This window comes from Sphaeramia orbicularis, chromosome 16 (assembly GCF_902148855.1).
Source record: "Sphaeramia orbicularis chromosome 16, fSphaOr1.1, whole genome shotgun sequence".
Taxonomy (NCBI): domain Eukaryota; kingdom Metazoa; phylum Chordata; class Actinopteri; order Kurtiformes; family Apogonidae; genus Sphaeramia; species Sphaeramia orbicularis.
In genome coordinates this window covers 44491439-44510765 of record NC_043972.1, presented here as the reverse complement: position 1 = coordinate 44510765, position 19327 = coordinate 44491439, and the positions used below count along the sequence as shown (strand labels likewise).

General features: G+C 34.3%; 1 protein-coding gene and 1 long non-coding RNA gene across 2 annotated transcripts in view; both read right to left on the bottom strand.

Moving 5' to 3' along the window:
* Positions 1–5109, bottom strand: part of ago1 (argonaute RISC component 1) — a 46018-nt gene extending 40909 nt beyond the window's left edge. Inside the window, 1 exon segment of the mRNA XM_030157199.1 lies at positions 4655–5109. Within this exon segment, the coding sequence (XP_030013059.1) occupies positions 4655–4679 (25 nt within the window). The 5' untranslated portion in view covers positions 4680–5109.
* A 3659-nt stretch (positions 5110–8768) lies between these two features.
* On the bottom strand, positions 8769–19173 carry LOC115436189 (uncharacterized). The gene is made up of 3 exons (XR_003937790.1): positions 19161–19173; positions 15088–15092; positions 8769–8892 (listed from the first exon to the last, which is right to left on the bottom strand). It is a non-coding gene; the product is annotated as an uncharacterized LOC115436189 (long non-coding RNA).
* Positions 19174–19327: the final 154 nt, after the last annotated feature.

Here is a 19327-nt window from a genome sequence, read left to right as displayed (position 1 = left end):
AGTGTTTTGGAGGGCTGGATAATTGTGTTTTGAGTGTTTTTTTCATTCATACTTTGTCTTCAGTTGATGTAGCCAGAAAACAATTGATTAAAATCATACATTGTCTACTGTGAAAAGATTTCATTGTTTGGTCATGTTGCTCGACTCTACCATTTTCTGTTTCCCTCTCATGTTTTTTTAGGGGTTTTGTAGTGATGTTTACATTTCAACAGATTTATTCAAACCAGAGTCACTGATAATGGACATTTTCATTGTCAGAATAGTAAGTCTCAGTTCTCTGATTGTATCTTCTTATTCAGGAATATTTTCTGGTTCTTTTCTCTTCCTTTCCTTTTCTGTGACAGTAAACTGAGTATCTTTAGGTTGTGACATCTTGGGATTTGGGAAACACTTCTTCACCATTTTGGAATTGTATAGACAAAACGAACTATCAATGATGAAAATAATCTCTAGTTGCAGCCTAGTTTGTGTTAGGTCTTTCTCAGTTGGGATTTTGAATTCAGTTTAGTTTTACAATTTTATAAATAGGGCTGGGCTATCTCAATAATTATTACAATAAATGTAAAACCAATACTTTTTTCAGGTTCAACTAAAAGCAGATTTTTAGTCCTGAGTGAAAGCTTCTTTAGGGCCAACCACTGGAAAACTTCAGAAATTTAACATTACTTATCTATCAACTATTCTTCTTCTTAACAACATTTTTATTTTAAACACTACAATCAAGAAAACAGACAGTTACTATGAGTCAACAAACTATTTTTTTAATGTTCAGAGACACAATTTGAAAGGGTAAAACTATTTTAAACTGCATATGAATAAGTTGTCTAAGTTTTGTGTCATCTGCTTGGCCTCGATGGAAACTGCCAACCACACTACTCAAAATGATTATTGTTTTATTATGATCAATAGCCAATCACTGGAGCATCATTCATTGTTTATTTCAGGGACTGAATTAGTTGTATTAGTTTTAGGTTAGTTGTCATTATGTTTTACTGTTGGATTTTTCTTTTTAATTGAGTTTTCTTTTTTCCAAGGACAGCATTATGAGAAAAGTCTTGATTCTCAGAAGCTAAAAAAGGCAGAATGAAAGAACCCATGACAAACCCATGTTTAGCCATTTTATTCTTGTTGTACAGCAATTGCAGTGCAAACTGAGCTCATATTTACCTAAATTTGCTTAATGCACCAAGTAAAATGAAATGTAACTTCAACTTAATGTACTGCTTTTCATCAGAAATGATGGCAACATCAGGTCCTGCAAAGTATTGTAAATTTTTTTTTTTTTTTTAAAAAGCCTGAACAATCTAGCTATTATGTGCAATAGCACTGTTAAATAATGATATAACTTGCAATAAATACACTACCCTAAACCACCAAACTAATAATTAATCTCAGGTTATCTGATGACTAGCTAGGGTTTTAACTGATGTGGGGGAAATGTTTGTATGCTGCATACATATAAATGATGATTTTGCACACTCACTATGATTCACGAAGACATTTGCAATCTGGGGATGATGAAAATGCAATTACTTGCCTTTATTCATTTCAGTTACATTTTAGTTCCTGTTGTGTTGTTGATTGTAGTTTTCATTCAATTGTCATTCAGACTTAGTTTTTGATAACTACATAATAACCCCTTTTACTGGATTATTTTATCTAATCTCAGCCAGATTACAGAGGCAATATTTCTCCACTAGAAAAACCTCCATTTGGAAAGACAAGAGGCCCATTAGTGAGACTGATTAGTTGGATTAGATTATCAGTGTAGCACTGCCATTTTTTAAAGAACAAGTCTGAGCCAGTCAGGATGTTTGCTGCAGAGGGAGGAGTGGGATGGGAGGGGGGGGGGTCCCAGACTGGGTGCTCGGTGTGAGGTTAGCTGTGACTCCTGCTTGAGAGGGGCCCATGCCTTAACCTCTGGGTCCCCAGAGAGCAGCCCTCCTCCACCACAACAAAGACCCCAGCTGCCCTGCTCCTCTGTCTCACAGCCGCACACACAAACACACGGGTGTGCGACAGAGGGAGCGCCCTCGCTATGGAGAACACACACACAAACACACAAACACAGGGGGGCCCCCCTCAACATTCCCAGCCTCACCATGGAGACACCACGGCAACACAGTATTGTCATGGATATCAGGGGACCGGTGTGAGTAGGGGCTGGTGGAGGAGATGGGAGGAGGCAGGGTGCCACTGTGGTCATGCAGAAGAGACCTTGGCCTTTTGGGTCCTACAGTGAGCATGTTCCCACTTTTGGCCAAGGCGCCTGTGTATCCCAAACTGGAAAAGCCCTGCCTTAAATAGCCGATGCAAAAACCCTTGGGTCAAGCATGCTATTCAATCATACGTACACCAAATCTCAAATACCACACTGACAGGAAGATTAGCTGTAAGATACAGAAAATCTCTCCACTACATTGCCTCTGGGTGTGTATCTACAACGTGTGGAATCACACTTCAATACAATGCAATCTGACAAACACGATAAACACAGACTCTAAGCATGTGTTCACCCAACATATTCTATGTGCAAAGTGTGTTGCACGTGTGTAAATATGTGTCTAGACTGCATGGTGATCATTGCACACTCACACGCAGCAGTGACACACACCTAACCGACGTGCCAGTGAAGGCAGATGGTGAGAAGCAGAGCCAGGGCTCACACATATCCCAAGACAATAGCAGTCTTTCCTGGGTGGGAAGACTTAAAACACGTCTTTGGTTCTGCATCACAACATGAAGACACTCAGTACTGTCTTTGCGATGACATAACGAGCAAGAACTCAAACTCACATGGGAGTGACTTTAGCTTGTGAGTGAACTAGAACTACATTTTTGTCAAACTGTGCACTTTATATCTGTGTTCTGTATACAGCATTTTCAACATAAATATTCATTGATTTAATGTTATCAGGTTATAGATACTGTTTTTCAATGTTAGCACAAACATTAAAAATTTATATGGCCTTATTACATCCTAAATTAAAAATCACTGCGGATGTTTACTGGGCACCCCCTTCATTAGGCGATCACAAGAGGCCAAGTACATCAATGAGAGGAACAGCTAATTATGCACCAATTGTTTTGGCCAAACTAGTTGGCTCTTTAAATAACTGGCCGTTGACCATGAGCTAAAGTGGCAATCAGCAAAGAAAAACTATCTTGGAAACTATCTCATTGAATCATTACACTTAAAACACGAATGCAGACTTGTAGATGAGGGGGCCCCAGGGCCAGGGGCCCTTCCCCCATCCTTAAAAAATAGAACCACTCTGCTCAGCTGAATTCAAATTCAGTATCTGGAGTGACCACAAAACATTATATCTAATACCTATTTTACAAATACAGAAAGCAACAAGATACTGGCAAGGGTCAATGAGTTCACAAGACTACCTCTGTACAAGACAAGGTACCTTCCAGTATTTTAATTGAATATGCAATAAACTGATCTACCTCCTAGTACTTTAAATTGAATGTGCAATAACTTGTTTGCTACCTCTTAGGACTCTTAATATCATTACTATGACCTCTTTTGATATGATACTCTATTTTTACAAATGTGTATCTGAGCTGCATGTGCAATAACTGTTTTCTTGTATGTTTTAGCTATGTTTTATGTTTTGTATCTGTTTGTTTTTTGACATATCATATCTTTACTTTTTGTTCAAGCTCCCTTTTCTGACTCAGGGAAACGCACAAGAAATCCAATGCGCCTATATGTATCTGTGCAAATGGCAAATAAAGTCTATTCTATTCTATTCTATTCTATTCTATTCTATTCTATTCTATTCTATTCTATTCCATTCACTACATACACATGCTCCAGACTGATTCAAAGCTGAATTATGGCAGTAAGAGTTCACGATTTTCCACAATAGGTGGACTTCAGACCTGAGCATAAAGTCAAGTGCTGCCTAGTCTGTCGTTTGATGCACACCTGTCACCCGACAAAACTGGACACTGAGATCAGCACAGATTCCAATAAGCACCGGCTGTACATTTATACTTAATGCATGCATGCATAGTTTCCACATGCAAAGTCATAAAACCCTGTCTGTCAACTCCAACTGCAGATGTGCAGACAACACAATTGAAGATTATTTTTGGTTCCACACAAATTAATAATTCATCTGTCTCCAAAGACGTTCGGCCTGTTCGTGTGCATGTTTCCACAGCGGTGTTTACAGCAGTACCAGGGCAGGACCTCTGCCGGGCTGCCTGTCACAGAGCCGGGCTGTGCGGCTGCAGACAGCTGCTGCCGCTGCCTGAAGGCGGGCTTCACCTCGAACCTCCTCACCGAGATTCCCACGACCTCCTTGCCCCTGCGCACGGCTCGGGATATTGTTAGCGTTTCAAAGGCTTGTCTTTAGTTATAAATCTGGCTAAATTATGTCGTTTACTACAAAGTGTTGTGGTCCAGACTCCCACAGAGCCCCGTTCATCTGCCTCTGTCTCTTCTTTAAACGCTACGATGCAGCACACGGGGTTGTCACCAAGCCTCCTCCTTCTACATCCCCCTGACGCTACGGCCAGGCTACAGTCACTGCCCCGCTTTTTTTTTTTTTTCTTTAGCTGCAATTTATGACTGCAGCCATAACGCGGACATCCAGATTGATAGCATGTTAAACCACAGAAATAAAAATAAACCTACCAGCGCCAGACGGTCCCGGCTCCATCCCATTCACTTAGCCGCGCGGGTACAAGCTAGCTAGTCCGGGGGTGCTGTGGCCAAACCGCCGGCCCCTTCAGGCTGGAAGCGTCTCAGACTTCCAGCCCCCTCCTCTCGGCGTGTAGTCTTTTCCCTTCTCGGTGTACCCCCGCCCCCTGCCCCTACCCGAGCCCCCCAGACCCGCAGAGGAGTTGAGGCTAACGGCGATAGCAGCCCGTTGCTTGTCTGCCCGTTGACCCTGGAGCTACTAACGGCAGAGCTGGAGGACGATAGCGTCTTATTCCGACTCAGCCTTCTGTCGTCGGGGAGTGATAGCAGCTCCGGTCCGGTGCTTTCGCCGATTGTCCGCGGCGTCGGGATTTCTTGACGGTCTGTTGTGCTCCTGCTCACCGTTCAAGCAGGATTCTCCAGCGGAACAAAAAGGCCAGCCCCTCACCCCCCAAAAATCTGAAACTTCTTCTTTACCATTAAAAAAAGTGCAAAGGAACTGGTAATGAACTTAGAGTCACAACCTAGCGGCCAAAGATGGAACTGCAGCACAGATATGCACATACTGGACATGTGTGAGTTCACTGCTACAGTAAAACTTCACTTATTTATGTGACATTCCCCTGGACGCAAATGAACAATGAACTAACCTCCCCTTGCAGACTGATTTTGTTTCTTTTTTCTTTTTTCTCTCACCCTCTCTTTCTTGAAATTTAATTGTTCCCATTTGTTGCCGATGCACATTCACAATGCCATGTTTGTTATAAGGCACTGTTATACTGTTGTTTTTGTATATTTTGTCGATAAATATTAAAAAGAAAAGAAAAGAAAAGAAAAGAAAAGAAAAGGAAAGAAAAGAGTTCACTGCTACAGGATACAGTAAAAATAGTAATACCACCACAAGAAAATGATGCATTCAAATCCTCACTTTAGCACTTAAGTGACAAAATGTAGACTACTTAACCCTTTCATGCATAGTGGACAGTTATTCTCCAGCTGCTCTCTTGTATATTCATGGGTTTTGTTGTTTTAGTTCCATATCAGCCAACACAGTGGACGCTTATGCACCACCAAAAACACTGACATTTACACCATTACTGTCACTTTACTGTTGTGGATAAACCTGATCTGCACTGACATGTTTGAGTGTAAATCAACTGCTTGTTATTGCTATCAGACTGTAATTTATAGTTTGTTTGTTTTTTAACCCTCCGGTATCTGCCTTTTAGGCACACTTTGCACTTCGTTTTAAAAAACTTCATATTATTTTTCACAATTGAAATAAGGTTAGAATTCAAAAGTTGTTCATTTTTGCATGATCTTTAAAATTCTGGCCACCAACTAAAATGTGCACATTGTAAACAAAAGAAAATTACAAGACTCGCATCTGTCTGCCAAGTGTGCATAAAACGCACTATTTCTTCCATTTCATATGTATGATTAGGGCTGACCTTGATTTACAAAAATAAAATCAAATTAGAGCAGAAAAATAAATTATAATAATATATAATATTTAATAGTTTGATTTATAGGTGTGCATTTTTCGTACACTTGGTGACAGATGCTAGTATTTTTGAACATTTGACCTAGCGCCAAAAATAATCATGCAAATTAACCAGTGTTAGAGTTAATCATTGACATGTGCCGGGCTGCAAAAATCAAATAATATGTGATCCACTTTTTATGTAGTATATTGAAAAAAAATATTTTTTGTGTTTTTTGCATCCAAAAATGGTTTGTTTACAATACAAATTTAAAGGGTTAAAAATGTGGCAATTATTGAGTATTTGGTATTTCTATTTATGGCTCAAGTTGATGAAATAGAAAAAAAGTGTAAAAGAATTAAAAACAAACTGTATGAAAATTTTTTTGACATTATTCCACAAGTGTGCCAAAAAGGCACACTTGGTGCTTAGTGAGGGCCTTACTGGACGGGATAGCGCAGGGTTAAACAAAAAGGTTGTTTTTTGTTTTATCTTCATGGAGTGAGTAATGACTAGTATTAGTATATGTTAAAATGTGAGAAAACATCAAATTAGCAGCATTGAAAATGTTTTTACTTCATAGATTTCAAACAGTATATCAGTAAATACACTGAAATATTATTTTAATTTAGATAGTTAACGTCTTAAGTATAATCACATATTAGTCAGTAGTTAATGTTTTAAGATGGAATTCCTTTGTTTCACTTAGTAAGTTTTTAGGATAGTATGGGTTGGTTGTAGCATCTTGGTCAGCATACATTTCCTCCTTGGGGTGGATCCTTCATACTAAATAATGCTTTGTTTGTGATCAGATCAAGTCAAAATAATTTTATAAAAATGAGACCGAGATGAATCTGGACTTATTCTTGGAGCTTCCAACAAAAGAACACGCTAACAACCTGCTTCGTTGCTTCAAAATTAAATGCATGATGTCCAGCTGAGTGGACATTTTTGCAGCCCCATGAAAAATAGGTTAATAAAAAATATTCAATCAGATTATTTTTTTAATGCCTAAAGAGGAATAAAAACACACAGAAAAAAAATCTTGATCTTGAAGGCTCTCATAATTCATGCATGAAAGGGTTAATGTTTGAAAAGTAAAGGTAATCAACATGACAGGATACCTGGAACATATAACTATTTTTACTCTAACATACACTCAAATTAAAGGATTTGGTGGAAATTAAAACAACACAAATATTATACAAAGCAAGAAATAAATTACTTTGGTAACACTTTACTTGAAGGTCTAGTTTATAATGCATTAAGCGCACATTCATAAGACATTATAATGCATTTATAATGCATTATAAAAGTCATTACAACAGTTTATGATCATGTACAACAACTTATATCAAGATTAATACAGTATTATAAGTGTAGGCAGAATGTATTATAAATTCAGCTTTCATGTTTTATACATCCATACCAAAGTGACAAGTGTTTGTAGGAAGAATCTCAAGTTCTGGGTTAAGTAACACATTATCAATTGTATGATATTATAACACAAGTATGATGACGTATGAGCAGTATCTGCTGGCTCTAAGTAAAGTGTAAATCAAAAATTATACATCCAAGTGTTCTTAATAACTCTTTATTTTGCAAAAACAAAACATTAAAAGAACAGAGACAGTAAATAGAAGTGTTAAATGTTGCTTTGTACATAAATAAAAAATAATGTGGCAGCTCTAAATCTTTGTTAATTCAAACACATACTTTTTTTTTTTTTAATAAATATGAAATCCCTAAAATAGATGGGTAGAGGGACCAGTGAAAAAACCTAACAAAAGTTCCCCACCTAAAAAAATAAATTCCTTCACACTGCTTTGGTATGGATGTATAAAACATTATGAAAGCTGAATTTATAATACATTCTGCCTACACTTATAATACTTTATTAATCTTGGCATAAGTTGTTGTACATGATCATAAACTGTTGTAATGACTTTTAAAATGCATTATAAATGCATTATAATGGCTTATGAATGTGCGCTTAATGTATTATAAACTAGAACTTCAAGTAAAGTGTTACCATTACTTTTAAGTAACATACAGAAATTATTCACAGTTGGAGAGGGTGGTTATGACTACAGAGACTAAGTATGAAACAACATTTCATTAGCACACATCTTAAAAGGATATGCATTTCATGTTGTGGAGTGGTTCTGTGGAACAGAATGAAACTAAATATCAAACAGTGTGAAAACATCACAAAATTTAAAAAGATGTATAAAAACCTTATTTTTCTCCCTATCATGGAGGGAATATGGTTGGCAGAACATTGTAAGACATTTGTGTTACACCAGCACAGAAATGTCACGATACAAAATGCTGGAGACTATGTGGTGAAAATAAAGCCAATCATTTTCATATATTTTGGGATTGACCTTATATTTATTTATTTATTTATTTATTTATTTATTTATTTATTTATTTATTTATGTTGGCTTTGAAGAAAAGCATGGAGAAAATTTTTAAAGTCCAATTTCCTTTCACGTTTGAATCCATATACTTGGGAAAAGAGAACCAGGGGATAACACATTCACAGGATCAATATCTATTCTGAATATTGTCATGGAAGGTAAAAAAGCCATCTCTAGGAAGTGGCTGAAAAAGGATGCATCAAAAATGGAGGACTGGGTAGAGGTTTTGGATGACATCTATAGGATGGAGAAGTTGACTTTTTCTGTCAGACTTGATTCAGACAAATTTACCAATTATTGGACAAACTGGGTTGATTTTATAACACTATTAGGAGCAGACTCTACTTGATAAGAGTAACGTGCATATAGACCCATGTAAACCCTTGGTTCCTGCTACACACTTTAAATGTTCTGTGTTAATCTTATACAGAGGAAAAGGGTTTCTGGAAGGAAAGAATGGAATGGGAAATATGCTTGTTATTTTCCATTAACTCTATTTTTGGTTACTGTTTTGCTATTTCTGTCATTGCTCCCCTGTATGAGTATGTTTTATTTTTTTCTTTATCTTTCTTTACATATATAGAAGTTATATACATGATGTAAAATGCTGATAAGATAAGGCTGCTTGAAAAAAATAATAAAAAGATAATTACCAAAAAACCAAAATCTTATTTTTCAGAGACATAGTGGCAGTGAATGCGAGTCCGACAGTAATAGTTGTTGATGGTACGCAATCATTTGTTTTCTTTTTTGTAATTTAACCCTTTCATGCATAATGGTTACTCCAGTGGACAGCTCTTCTATAGCTGTTCTCTTGTATATTTTATATGCATATTGTATTTTTACATTTTGTTGTTTTAGTTCCATATCACCAATGCAGTGGACACTTACGCATCATCCCAAACGCTGCAATTCATTCCATTACTGTAACTTTGCTGTTCTTGATAAACCTGATCTGCACTAACATGTTTTAGTGTAAATCAACTGTTAATTGTTAGACTGTAAATAACAGCTGTTTTGTTTTGTTTTTTTTAAACAAAAAGGTTTTTTTTTTTTTTTTGTATATTATCTCCATGAAGTGAGTAATAACTAGTATTGGAATACGTTAAATGTGAGAAAACATCAGATTAGCAGCATTAAACATGTTTTTATTTCATTGTTTTCATATCATTTTCTGATATTGGGTTTTGAATACATGTTTCTTTGCTTCAAGAATAAAATTTATGGTGTAGCTGAGTGGACATTTTTGTAAATCCATGAAAAAAAAAAAAAAAAAAAAAAACTTAATCTTATTGTTTTTTCATGCCTAAGGAGGAATAAAAACACTTAAAAAAAGAATCAAACTCGACTAAGGTTCTCATAATTCATGCATGAAAGGGTCAATGGCCTGTTCTTTGTTGTGGACTGTATCCATTGGCTGATTCCCAGGTCATATGGAATTGGGGCGGGACAATGTGGGCTCAACTTGAATGAATGAATGAATAAATTTATTTTTGGTTTTACATCAGTCATTGTACTCAGTACATCAATTGTAATAAACATAAAAACCAAAAAAACGGAATAGGCTAGAAGCAAAAGCTTATTTTTTTTGCCTATCCTTTTCAACTAACACACTGCTTACATCAACTTAAATGTGTACAGCATCGAGCATTTACACCATAATCATAACAACAACAAAAAAAAGTCAACAACAAAAACACATCTACCATCTCAATTCAATATTTCTGAATAATTTAAAATTAAAGTACTATTTTTTTTTTAACTTCGCCAAAGGAGTGGATAACTTAAATGCATCATAAGGTCCATTCCATAATTTCACCCCCACAATCCCAATTCATCTAGACTTCACATCTGCCCCCACTCTAATCCACTCACACATATCAAAATCTCTGAAATTCGAATTACTCTCTCTTAATTCCAAGAAACCACACCTGATCTTTGCGACAATACTATTTTTATCCTTCATGTTCCATATACCTATTTAGAAACAATTCTTTCTACTTCTTTTTAAATACATTTATGTTTGTACTTTCTTTTATCTCCTGTTCTAGATTGTTCCACAAAGTCACTCCACAGCTTGTTATGCACATACTTTTCATTGTTGTTCTTACTTTATGCTTTTTAAAATTTAGCTCTCCCCTTAGATTGTAGCCTCCTTCTCTTTCAGTGAACATTCCCTGAATATTTTTTGGCAGTAAATTATTTCTTGCTCTGTACATTATCTGCGCTGTTTTAAATTTAACCAAATCCATGAATTTCAATGTGTGTGATTTTATAAATAGTAAACTTCCTCCTGTTCCTTTCAGACACTGAGTGTTGTTGAAGAGTCAGAGTGAAATTGTTGTACATTTGTATGATATTTGTTTTCTTTTTTGGTTGATTTATTTCCATATATTGGAGTGTCCGTTTGGATCTGGAATTTCTTTTGCCTACTTATGTTTGAAGTGAAGTCTATCTAATACAGCTATGAAATGAACAAAGTTTATTTTGATATGTCAAACACTGTTGTGAAATGCAATTATGAAATGGACAATTTATTTTTGATATGTATAATATTTTTGCATTTTGTGCAAGTTTGGTTAGAATTTATTCTGACGTGTAAGATTTAAGTTACTTACTTACTAGAAAAAGATGGGGTAAGGGGACGGGAGTATATAAGTTCCACTTCATCCCACTCCTTTTCAAATGTTGTTGTTTTTTTGTGTTCTTTCTTTCTTTCTTTCTTTCTTTCTGTCTTTTTTTTTTTTTTTTTTTTTTACTTTTTTCCCTTGTTTTTGGTTTTTGATATTTGAAATAAAAAAAAAACATGTTCCCTGTCTGCATCTTACGATTAGTTTAGTTTAGTTTAGTTTATTTGTCTCAAACTTTGAAGTAAAAAAAAAAAAAAACTAAAAAAAAAACAATAAAACCAAGAAATCCATTATATATGCACCCATTAATGGTTATTAATCACAGAAAAAGGAACAAAATACAATAAATCAAACATAAATGTACATATAAATCAACTCATAAAACACAGTTTGAGAAGGGACAGAAAGAAGCAAAGGCTTATCTAGTCCTGCCCCTTCCTTACTTTCCATGTCAGATTCTTAACCAAATAAATTTCCCTCGTTGGCTTATCTATCACATTAAAACAGATAACAATAAATAACTAGTCGTAGCACCTTTGTATTGGTTGTATAACCAGTGCGCAACCATTCTGCCAAGAAATAAAAAATAAACAAATACAGACTAAACTATGCAGGGCATAATACATAAACCCTAAACTTCATATAGACCCATCAAAAACATCTCCAATTACACATACCAAAATATGGAAGTGGTCTGATTACTCAATGCATTTGTATGAGTCGATTAACACTTGTTTGCATTCTCTTTTAAATAGCAGTGTATTCTTCCATGACTTTAAGCCTTTCATGCATAGTGGTCACTACAGTTGACAGCTATTCTCCAGCTGTTCTCTTGTATATTCATAGATTTTGTTGTTTTAGTCCCATATCAGCTAGCACAGTGAGTGCTCATGCATCATCCCACTGCGACTGATACCATTACTGTAACTTTGCTGTTCTTGATAAAAATTGATCTGCAGTAACATGTTTGAGTGTAAAGTAATTGCTTATTATTTTTATTAGACTGTAATTAACACCAAAAAGTTTTTTTTTTTTTTCATATTATCTCCATGAAGTGAGTAACGACTAGTATTATGGTATGTTAAAATGTGACAAAACATCAGATTAGCAGCAGGGAAAATGTTTTTATTTCATAGTTTTCACACAGCATATTAGTAAATACATGTTTCTTTGCTTCAAAAATTAAACACATGGTGTCCAGCTGAGTGGACATTTTTGCAACTCCATGAAAAATAGATTCATAAAAAAAATTTCAAACACATTGTTTTTTTTTAATCCAATCCAATCCAACATGTAAAGCACAGTGGATTAAAGTACTGTACAGAAAAATCAATAAAAACCGAAATAAAAGAGTAAAATACAAGAATAGATTAAAAGACAGAACAACTGTAAAAAAAAAAAAAAAAAAAAAAAAAAACATAAATAAATAAATTAATAAATAAATAAAATAAAATAAAATAAAATAAAATAGATAGATAAAAATACAGAAGAATAGATAAAACCTACATAAAAGACTAAAATACAAGAATAGATTAAAAACATAAAAAAGCTGTACAATTAATGTCAAATTTAAGAGGAATAAAAACACTCAGTAAAAATATCTTGATGAAGGTTTTCATAATTCATGCATGAAAGGGTTAAAGTGTCATCACTATTATAAATAATGTTTTTGATTCATATATTCACATATATTACACATACATTCACAGTTGCATTATTGTGTATATTGTATTTTAGTGCTGCACATGTCTAAGATTGGCCTTTGTTTACTACTTAAAATATGGTAGTTTGATATTCAGCAAAACATCATATTCAGGTTATTAGAGAAACACTGGTCACTCTGCCTTCTCTGGAGAACTTCAGGACTGTCTCCATAAACCACTAACGTACAGTATATTGTCTTTCAAAAGTGGGGTTTTTCCACAAAAGATGAAAGTAGCAAAAGTACCGTAATTCCTCTTGACAAACCAAGAGATAAACACCACTTTACTGATTATAGACTCATATCAGTACTTTCCCAGGTTGCTAAAATATTAGAAAAGCTCTTCATAAAAAGATTAGACAATTTTATTGAGAAACATGAGTTGCTGACAGACAGCCAGAATGGATTTAAGAATAATAGACTGACAGCCTTGGCACTGATTGACTTGGTAGAACAAATAACTGAATGTCACAATATTAACCCATAAAGACCCAAACATCCCCTGGCGACCAAAATCATCTACTGATATAAAATGTTTAATACCTGTTGATCCACTAATCCTATCAATACATGTAAATAATTGGAGTGAAATACAGTTTGTCATCTTTTCATGGTCATCAGATATGACCCATTTGGATGTTCAGAGGCTCTGTGGTTACCATGGAAACACCGTCATCTTCTACAACATTGATTCACCAGCAAAACCCATGGAGTTTGATAAATGACAGTGGATGGAGACACTGGGTTCATGTTCAGTTAATGACATCTTCTACTGAAAAAAATCACTTTTCCTCCATTTTCTCTGTTTTTGGTATAATAAGCCTCAATTTCAATTTGAGCTTTTATGGACATCAATCATAATCAGTAAATTAAATATAGGAAAATACTTGATTTTCACTTCAGAATTCAAAATACTGAGCATAATATTAGAATAAATAGTGATAAATCACTTAAGAAAAGTTAAAAATAGAGAAAACATCATTTGGGAATGACCAGAAAGGTAGCACTGGGCCTTTGTGGGTTAAGAAGTATGCACTTGGATGGACTGTTATTAAATCTAAATAAAGCATTCAACACAGTCAATCACAATATATTGATTAGAAAAATGGAGAAATATGGTTTCAGAGGTAATGTTTTGGATTGGTTAAAGAGCTATGTAGACAGCAATATGTACAAAGTAATTAGAATAAATATAGATTGAGGAATATAACTTGGGGAGTACCTCAAGGGTCAGTTTTAGGTCCTAAATGGTTTATTACATATATATATATATATATATATATATATATATATATATATATATATATATATATATATATATATATATATATATATATATAAATGACACAGTATCAAATGTTTTAAAACTTGTGTTATTTGCAGATGACACAAATATTTGTGTTCTAATGAGGAATTGCAGCAGCTTTTGGAGGCGGTCACAAAGGGAATAAATCAGTAAAAAAAAAAAAAAAAAGAAATGTTTGGATATAAATAAATCGTCTTTAAATTTGAACAAAACTAAATTCATGTCATTTGGAAATCAGAAAAGAAATGCAGAAGTAACTGTAACCACTGATAAAGTAAACACAGAAAGGGTTAATGAAATTAAATTTGTTGGTATGATCTTGGACACAAAATCTGATCTGAAATGGGCCAGACCAGTAAAACAATAGCAGTGAAAAAGGCAAAATTATATTATGAAAATGTTTACATCTACAAAGTTTCCTTAAAAATCTGAATAACACAAACAACTTGATATGTCTTAAGAGAAACAAGTGCAATTTTAACCATGTTTTGCCTCAGTTTCTCATTTACACATGTGCATGACAGCTTATATTATAATTACAAATACACTATACATTAGCAACAGGCAGAATTAGTGGTTTTCATTATTTATAGGTTATTATGATAGTATTTTACTGGTCTGACCCAAATGAGATCATATTGGTCTGTATGTGTCTGTGTGTGGAACCTAAATTAAAATGATTTTGACATCATTGATTGTTAATATCTTCAGTGTAATTTTTGAATTTCACAAATTCATCCCACGGGCCGGATTGGACCCTTTGTCAGCCACATGTTTGACATCTGCACTGTACCGTATTTTTATCGTATTTGACTTACTGTGTTGAGGTGTGGGAAAACACATATTAACCCTTTGATGCATACTGGTCACTACAGTGGACACTTATTCTACAGCTGTTCTCTTGTATATTCATGGATTTTTTTTTTTTTTTTACACATATCTTTATTAAAGTTTTAAGACATTACGTATCCTTTCTGACATGAATTGGTAACATTGTGTAGATCTCCCCTGAGTGTAATAGTTATAGTTTTCACGCAATTATCAGTAAATGCATGTTTCTTCGCTTCAAAAATTAAATACATGGTGTCCAGCTGAGTGGACATTTTTGCAACTTCATGAAAAATAGGTTCCCAAGAATTTTTTTTATTATTATTACTATTTTTTTAAATGTTTTTTTTTTTTAATTTTTTTTTTTTTTTTTACTTTTTTAAAATTTAGTTATTTTTCATAAGAAAATTTTCAATCGCATAGTTTTTTTCATTCCTAAAGAGGAATAAAAACACTCAGGAAAAAATCTTGATTAAGGTTCTCATAATTCGTGCATGAAAGGGTTAAACCAATATACAAACAATATATACAATGCAAAAGAAGGCCATTAAACTTGTAAATAATGCAGGAAATAGAAAACAAACAAATAAACTTTTCCTTTAAGATTATAAACTCAAAAATTTCCAGATTTAATTCAGTTCAAAAAAGCAAAACTAATATTTAAAGCAAGATATAAATTTCTTCTAAATGAAATACAGAAGCTATTCACAGAGAGACAAGGGAGATATAATCTAAGAGGGAAACTGGATTTACAAATGCAGTGTCAGAACAACTGTTAAAAGGATCTATGTTTCAAACCCTCCAGCTCATTTAGCTCTACTCAATGATGTTATGAAGCACTTGCAGCTGGAAAAAATACGATACTCCCTAAAGGGCAAAGTAGGCATATTTTATTCAGCATGGCAACCATTCATCGACTATTATATTAAAAATAACCCATGATAAATAGGTTCAAAAACAACAAAAAGCAAAGAATATATGACATCCTCCGTGTGTGTATGTGTGTGTGTGTGTGTGTGTTTTGTTTTTCTCCTGTTGTTGATGTGTTTTGTCCTCTTTTGTTTGGTTTGGTGTGTCTGTTATGTGCGTATATTCACTCATTTGTCTTCCACTTTCCCCTTTGGGAACTGATAGTATATACATATGCCTGTCACTGTACTTTGTTTGAAATATATTTGTGTTTGAAAAACCCAATAAAAAGAAGTTCAAAAAACAAACAGAAAAAAAGGATGGGTGTTTCAATCACAGGGGTTAAATTATGGAACAGTCAAACAGATGAATTAAAGCAAAGTAAACACATGAATTACTTTAAAAGGAAAATATAAAATACAATTTTTAAAGAAATATGAGGATGAGAGACAGCAGTTTAACCCAGGATGGTAACAGAAGTGTTTGAAGAATACAGCTGTAATGTTTTGTGCTGTTCTGTTTTCTATGGTATGTTTTAACCCGTTCATGCATGAACTGTAAGAACCTTAGTAATGATTTTTTTCTTCAGTGTTTTTATTCCTCCTTAGGCATGAAAAAAACAATGCGATCGAGTTTGTTTTTTTTTCCTATGGAATTACAAAAATACCCATGCATTTAATTTTTGAAGGAAAGAAACATGTGTTTAAAACCCAATATCAGAAAGTGATCTGAAAACAATGACATAAAAACATTTTTAATGCTGCTAATCTGATGTCTTCTCACATTTTTACATATGCTAGTAATTACACACTTCATGGAGATAATATGCAAAAAAAAAAACTTCTTGTCTAACAAATAACAACTGATTTACACTTAAACATGTTAGTGCAGATCAGGTTTATCAAGAACAGCAAAGTTACAGTAATGGTCTGAAGGTCAGTGTATGGGATGGTGCATAAGTGCCCACTGTGTTGGCTGATATGGAACTAAAACATCAAAACCCATGAATATACAAGAGAACAGCTGGAGAAGAACTGTCCACTGGAGTGGCCTATGCATGAAAGGGTTAACTTGAGCTCTTTTTCAGCAACTTAGTAGCGGATCTGTTTTTTTTTTTTTTTATGGACTGTATACAGGGGTTGGACAAAATAATGGAAACACCTTCACCTCAAGATGATAATGCCCCAATCCATACAGCTAGAATTGTTAAAGAATGGCATGAGGAACATTCTAATGAAGTTGAGCATCTCGTATGGCCGGCACAGTCCCCAGACCTCAACATTATTGAGCATTTATGGTCAGTTTTAGAGATTCAAGTAAGACGTCGATTTCCACCGCCATCGTCTCTAAAAGAGTTGGAGGGTATTCTAACTGAAGAATGGCTTAAAATTCCTTTGGAAACAATTCACAAGTTGTATGAATCAATACCTCGGAGAATTGAGGCTGTAATTGCCGCAAAAGGCGGACCTACACCATATTAAATTATATTTTGTTGATTTTTTAAGGTGTTTCCATTATTTTGTCCAACCCCTGTATATTAGTCATGTAAAATTGTGGTAGGACAATATAAGCTCGATTTCTTCCTACTCCATTTCATACATATATTTAACCTTCCTTAACTGATTTATCACAATTTCTTGTAATATTATCTTCTGTATTTTGTGTTTTTTTCAGTGCAAAAATCAGGTATTTTCCTATATTTAATTTACTGATCATGTAGATGTTCATAAAAGCTCAGATTGAAGTTGAGGGTTATTATATCAGAAAACGAGAAAACTGAGGAAAAAGGGACTTTTTCAGCAAAATTTATTATTAACTGAACATAAGCCCAGTGTCTCCATCCACTGTCATTTATCCAACTTCATGGGTTTCACTGGTGAATCGATGTTGTAGAAGATGACAGTGTTTCGCTACGGAGCCTCTGAGCGTCCAAATGAGTCATATCGGATGACCATGAAAAGATGACAAACTGCATTTTATACCAATTATTTACATGTATTGATAGGATTAGTGGATCCTCAGGTATTGAACAGTTTTTATCATTAGGTGGTTTTGGTTGATGGTGGGTGTTTGGGTCTTTATGGGTTAATTTTTCAGTGTGTAAGCAGAATTGAGAGTTTGCAAAATAACATTTCACAACAAAATAAATTACTGAAATAAATTAGATTCTATTTTATTTTATATTTCAAATCATAGTAAAACTGGATAGTCTATGGGCAGTTTGGTCACATCCCTGCAGTTGTGGTCTTGGTTAGTCTTGAAATAAAATCCTGTATTTTCTTTCTCCAGAACCAAGACAGGACTGAGCAAAAGTGTGGTTGAGAGCAAGATGAGACCAGGATTTTCAAGACCAGACCAATGTTACTAACACTACCTGTGAGAACCACATACCTTTATAAAAGAGAAACATGTCTGTTATCAGCTTTATGATGCATTTTCTAGCAAATCTAAGCGGGGTATTTTATAGAGCTAATTTAGCTTAAGAAGGAGGAGAATTTTCCCAACCCATAAAACATCTAAAATAAACATACTTAGATGTACATGGTTATCACTGGCCAGGAAGGAATGAAAAACTGTAATCTGAAAAGTAATGAATTAGTAACCAAATTAGTCTGAAAAAGCCCTCAGACAAATGTAGTGGAATGAAATGTATAAAATGTGCCTCTGGTATAATGTAGTCATAAAATGGAAATACTCAAGTGAAGTACAAATACATGGTATTTGTTTTTAAGTACAGAACTGGACTTAAGGTTCAAGGTTCAAGGTTACTTTATTTGTACTCGAGGGTAGATTTGTTTTGCAGACGAAATGATTGCTTTGGCACTACAGCAAAACATACATTGAACCTGTTAGGCAGGTACTTGATCAAGCTTCCAGACAGGGCAAAAAGTGTTCAGTGTTCCACCATTCATCAGTATAGCAGCATGGATAAGTAAAAGAATAAAATAAATAAATAAGATTGAATAAATAAAAACAAGATGCAATAAAACACAATAAAAACCCAGAGAAGATAAAAACAGTCTGGGATAAAAACCAGGATAAGAACATAAAATTTTAAAATTTGAAGTCACAAAATTAATAAAATAGAGCAAAGAAATAGAATTAATAATAATAATAATAATAATAATAATAATAATAATAATAATAATATGACTAAAATAAGTTAATATAGTGCAATGTCACTATTTCTTATTGAGCTCAGTGACGGCGACAGGAACAAAGCTGTTTTTATAACGCTGTGTCCTGCACCTTGGGACTAAAAACCTCCGTCCAGAGGAAAGGCCATCACATGCTGCCTCCGAGGTCCAATGCCAGTGTAAGAGACAAACAAAACATGATGAAATGAATAATTATCCCTATCTATCCCCCTGTAATTAAATGACTT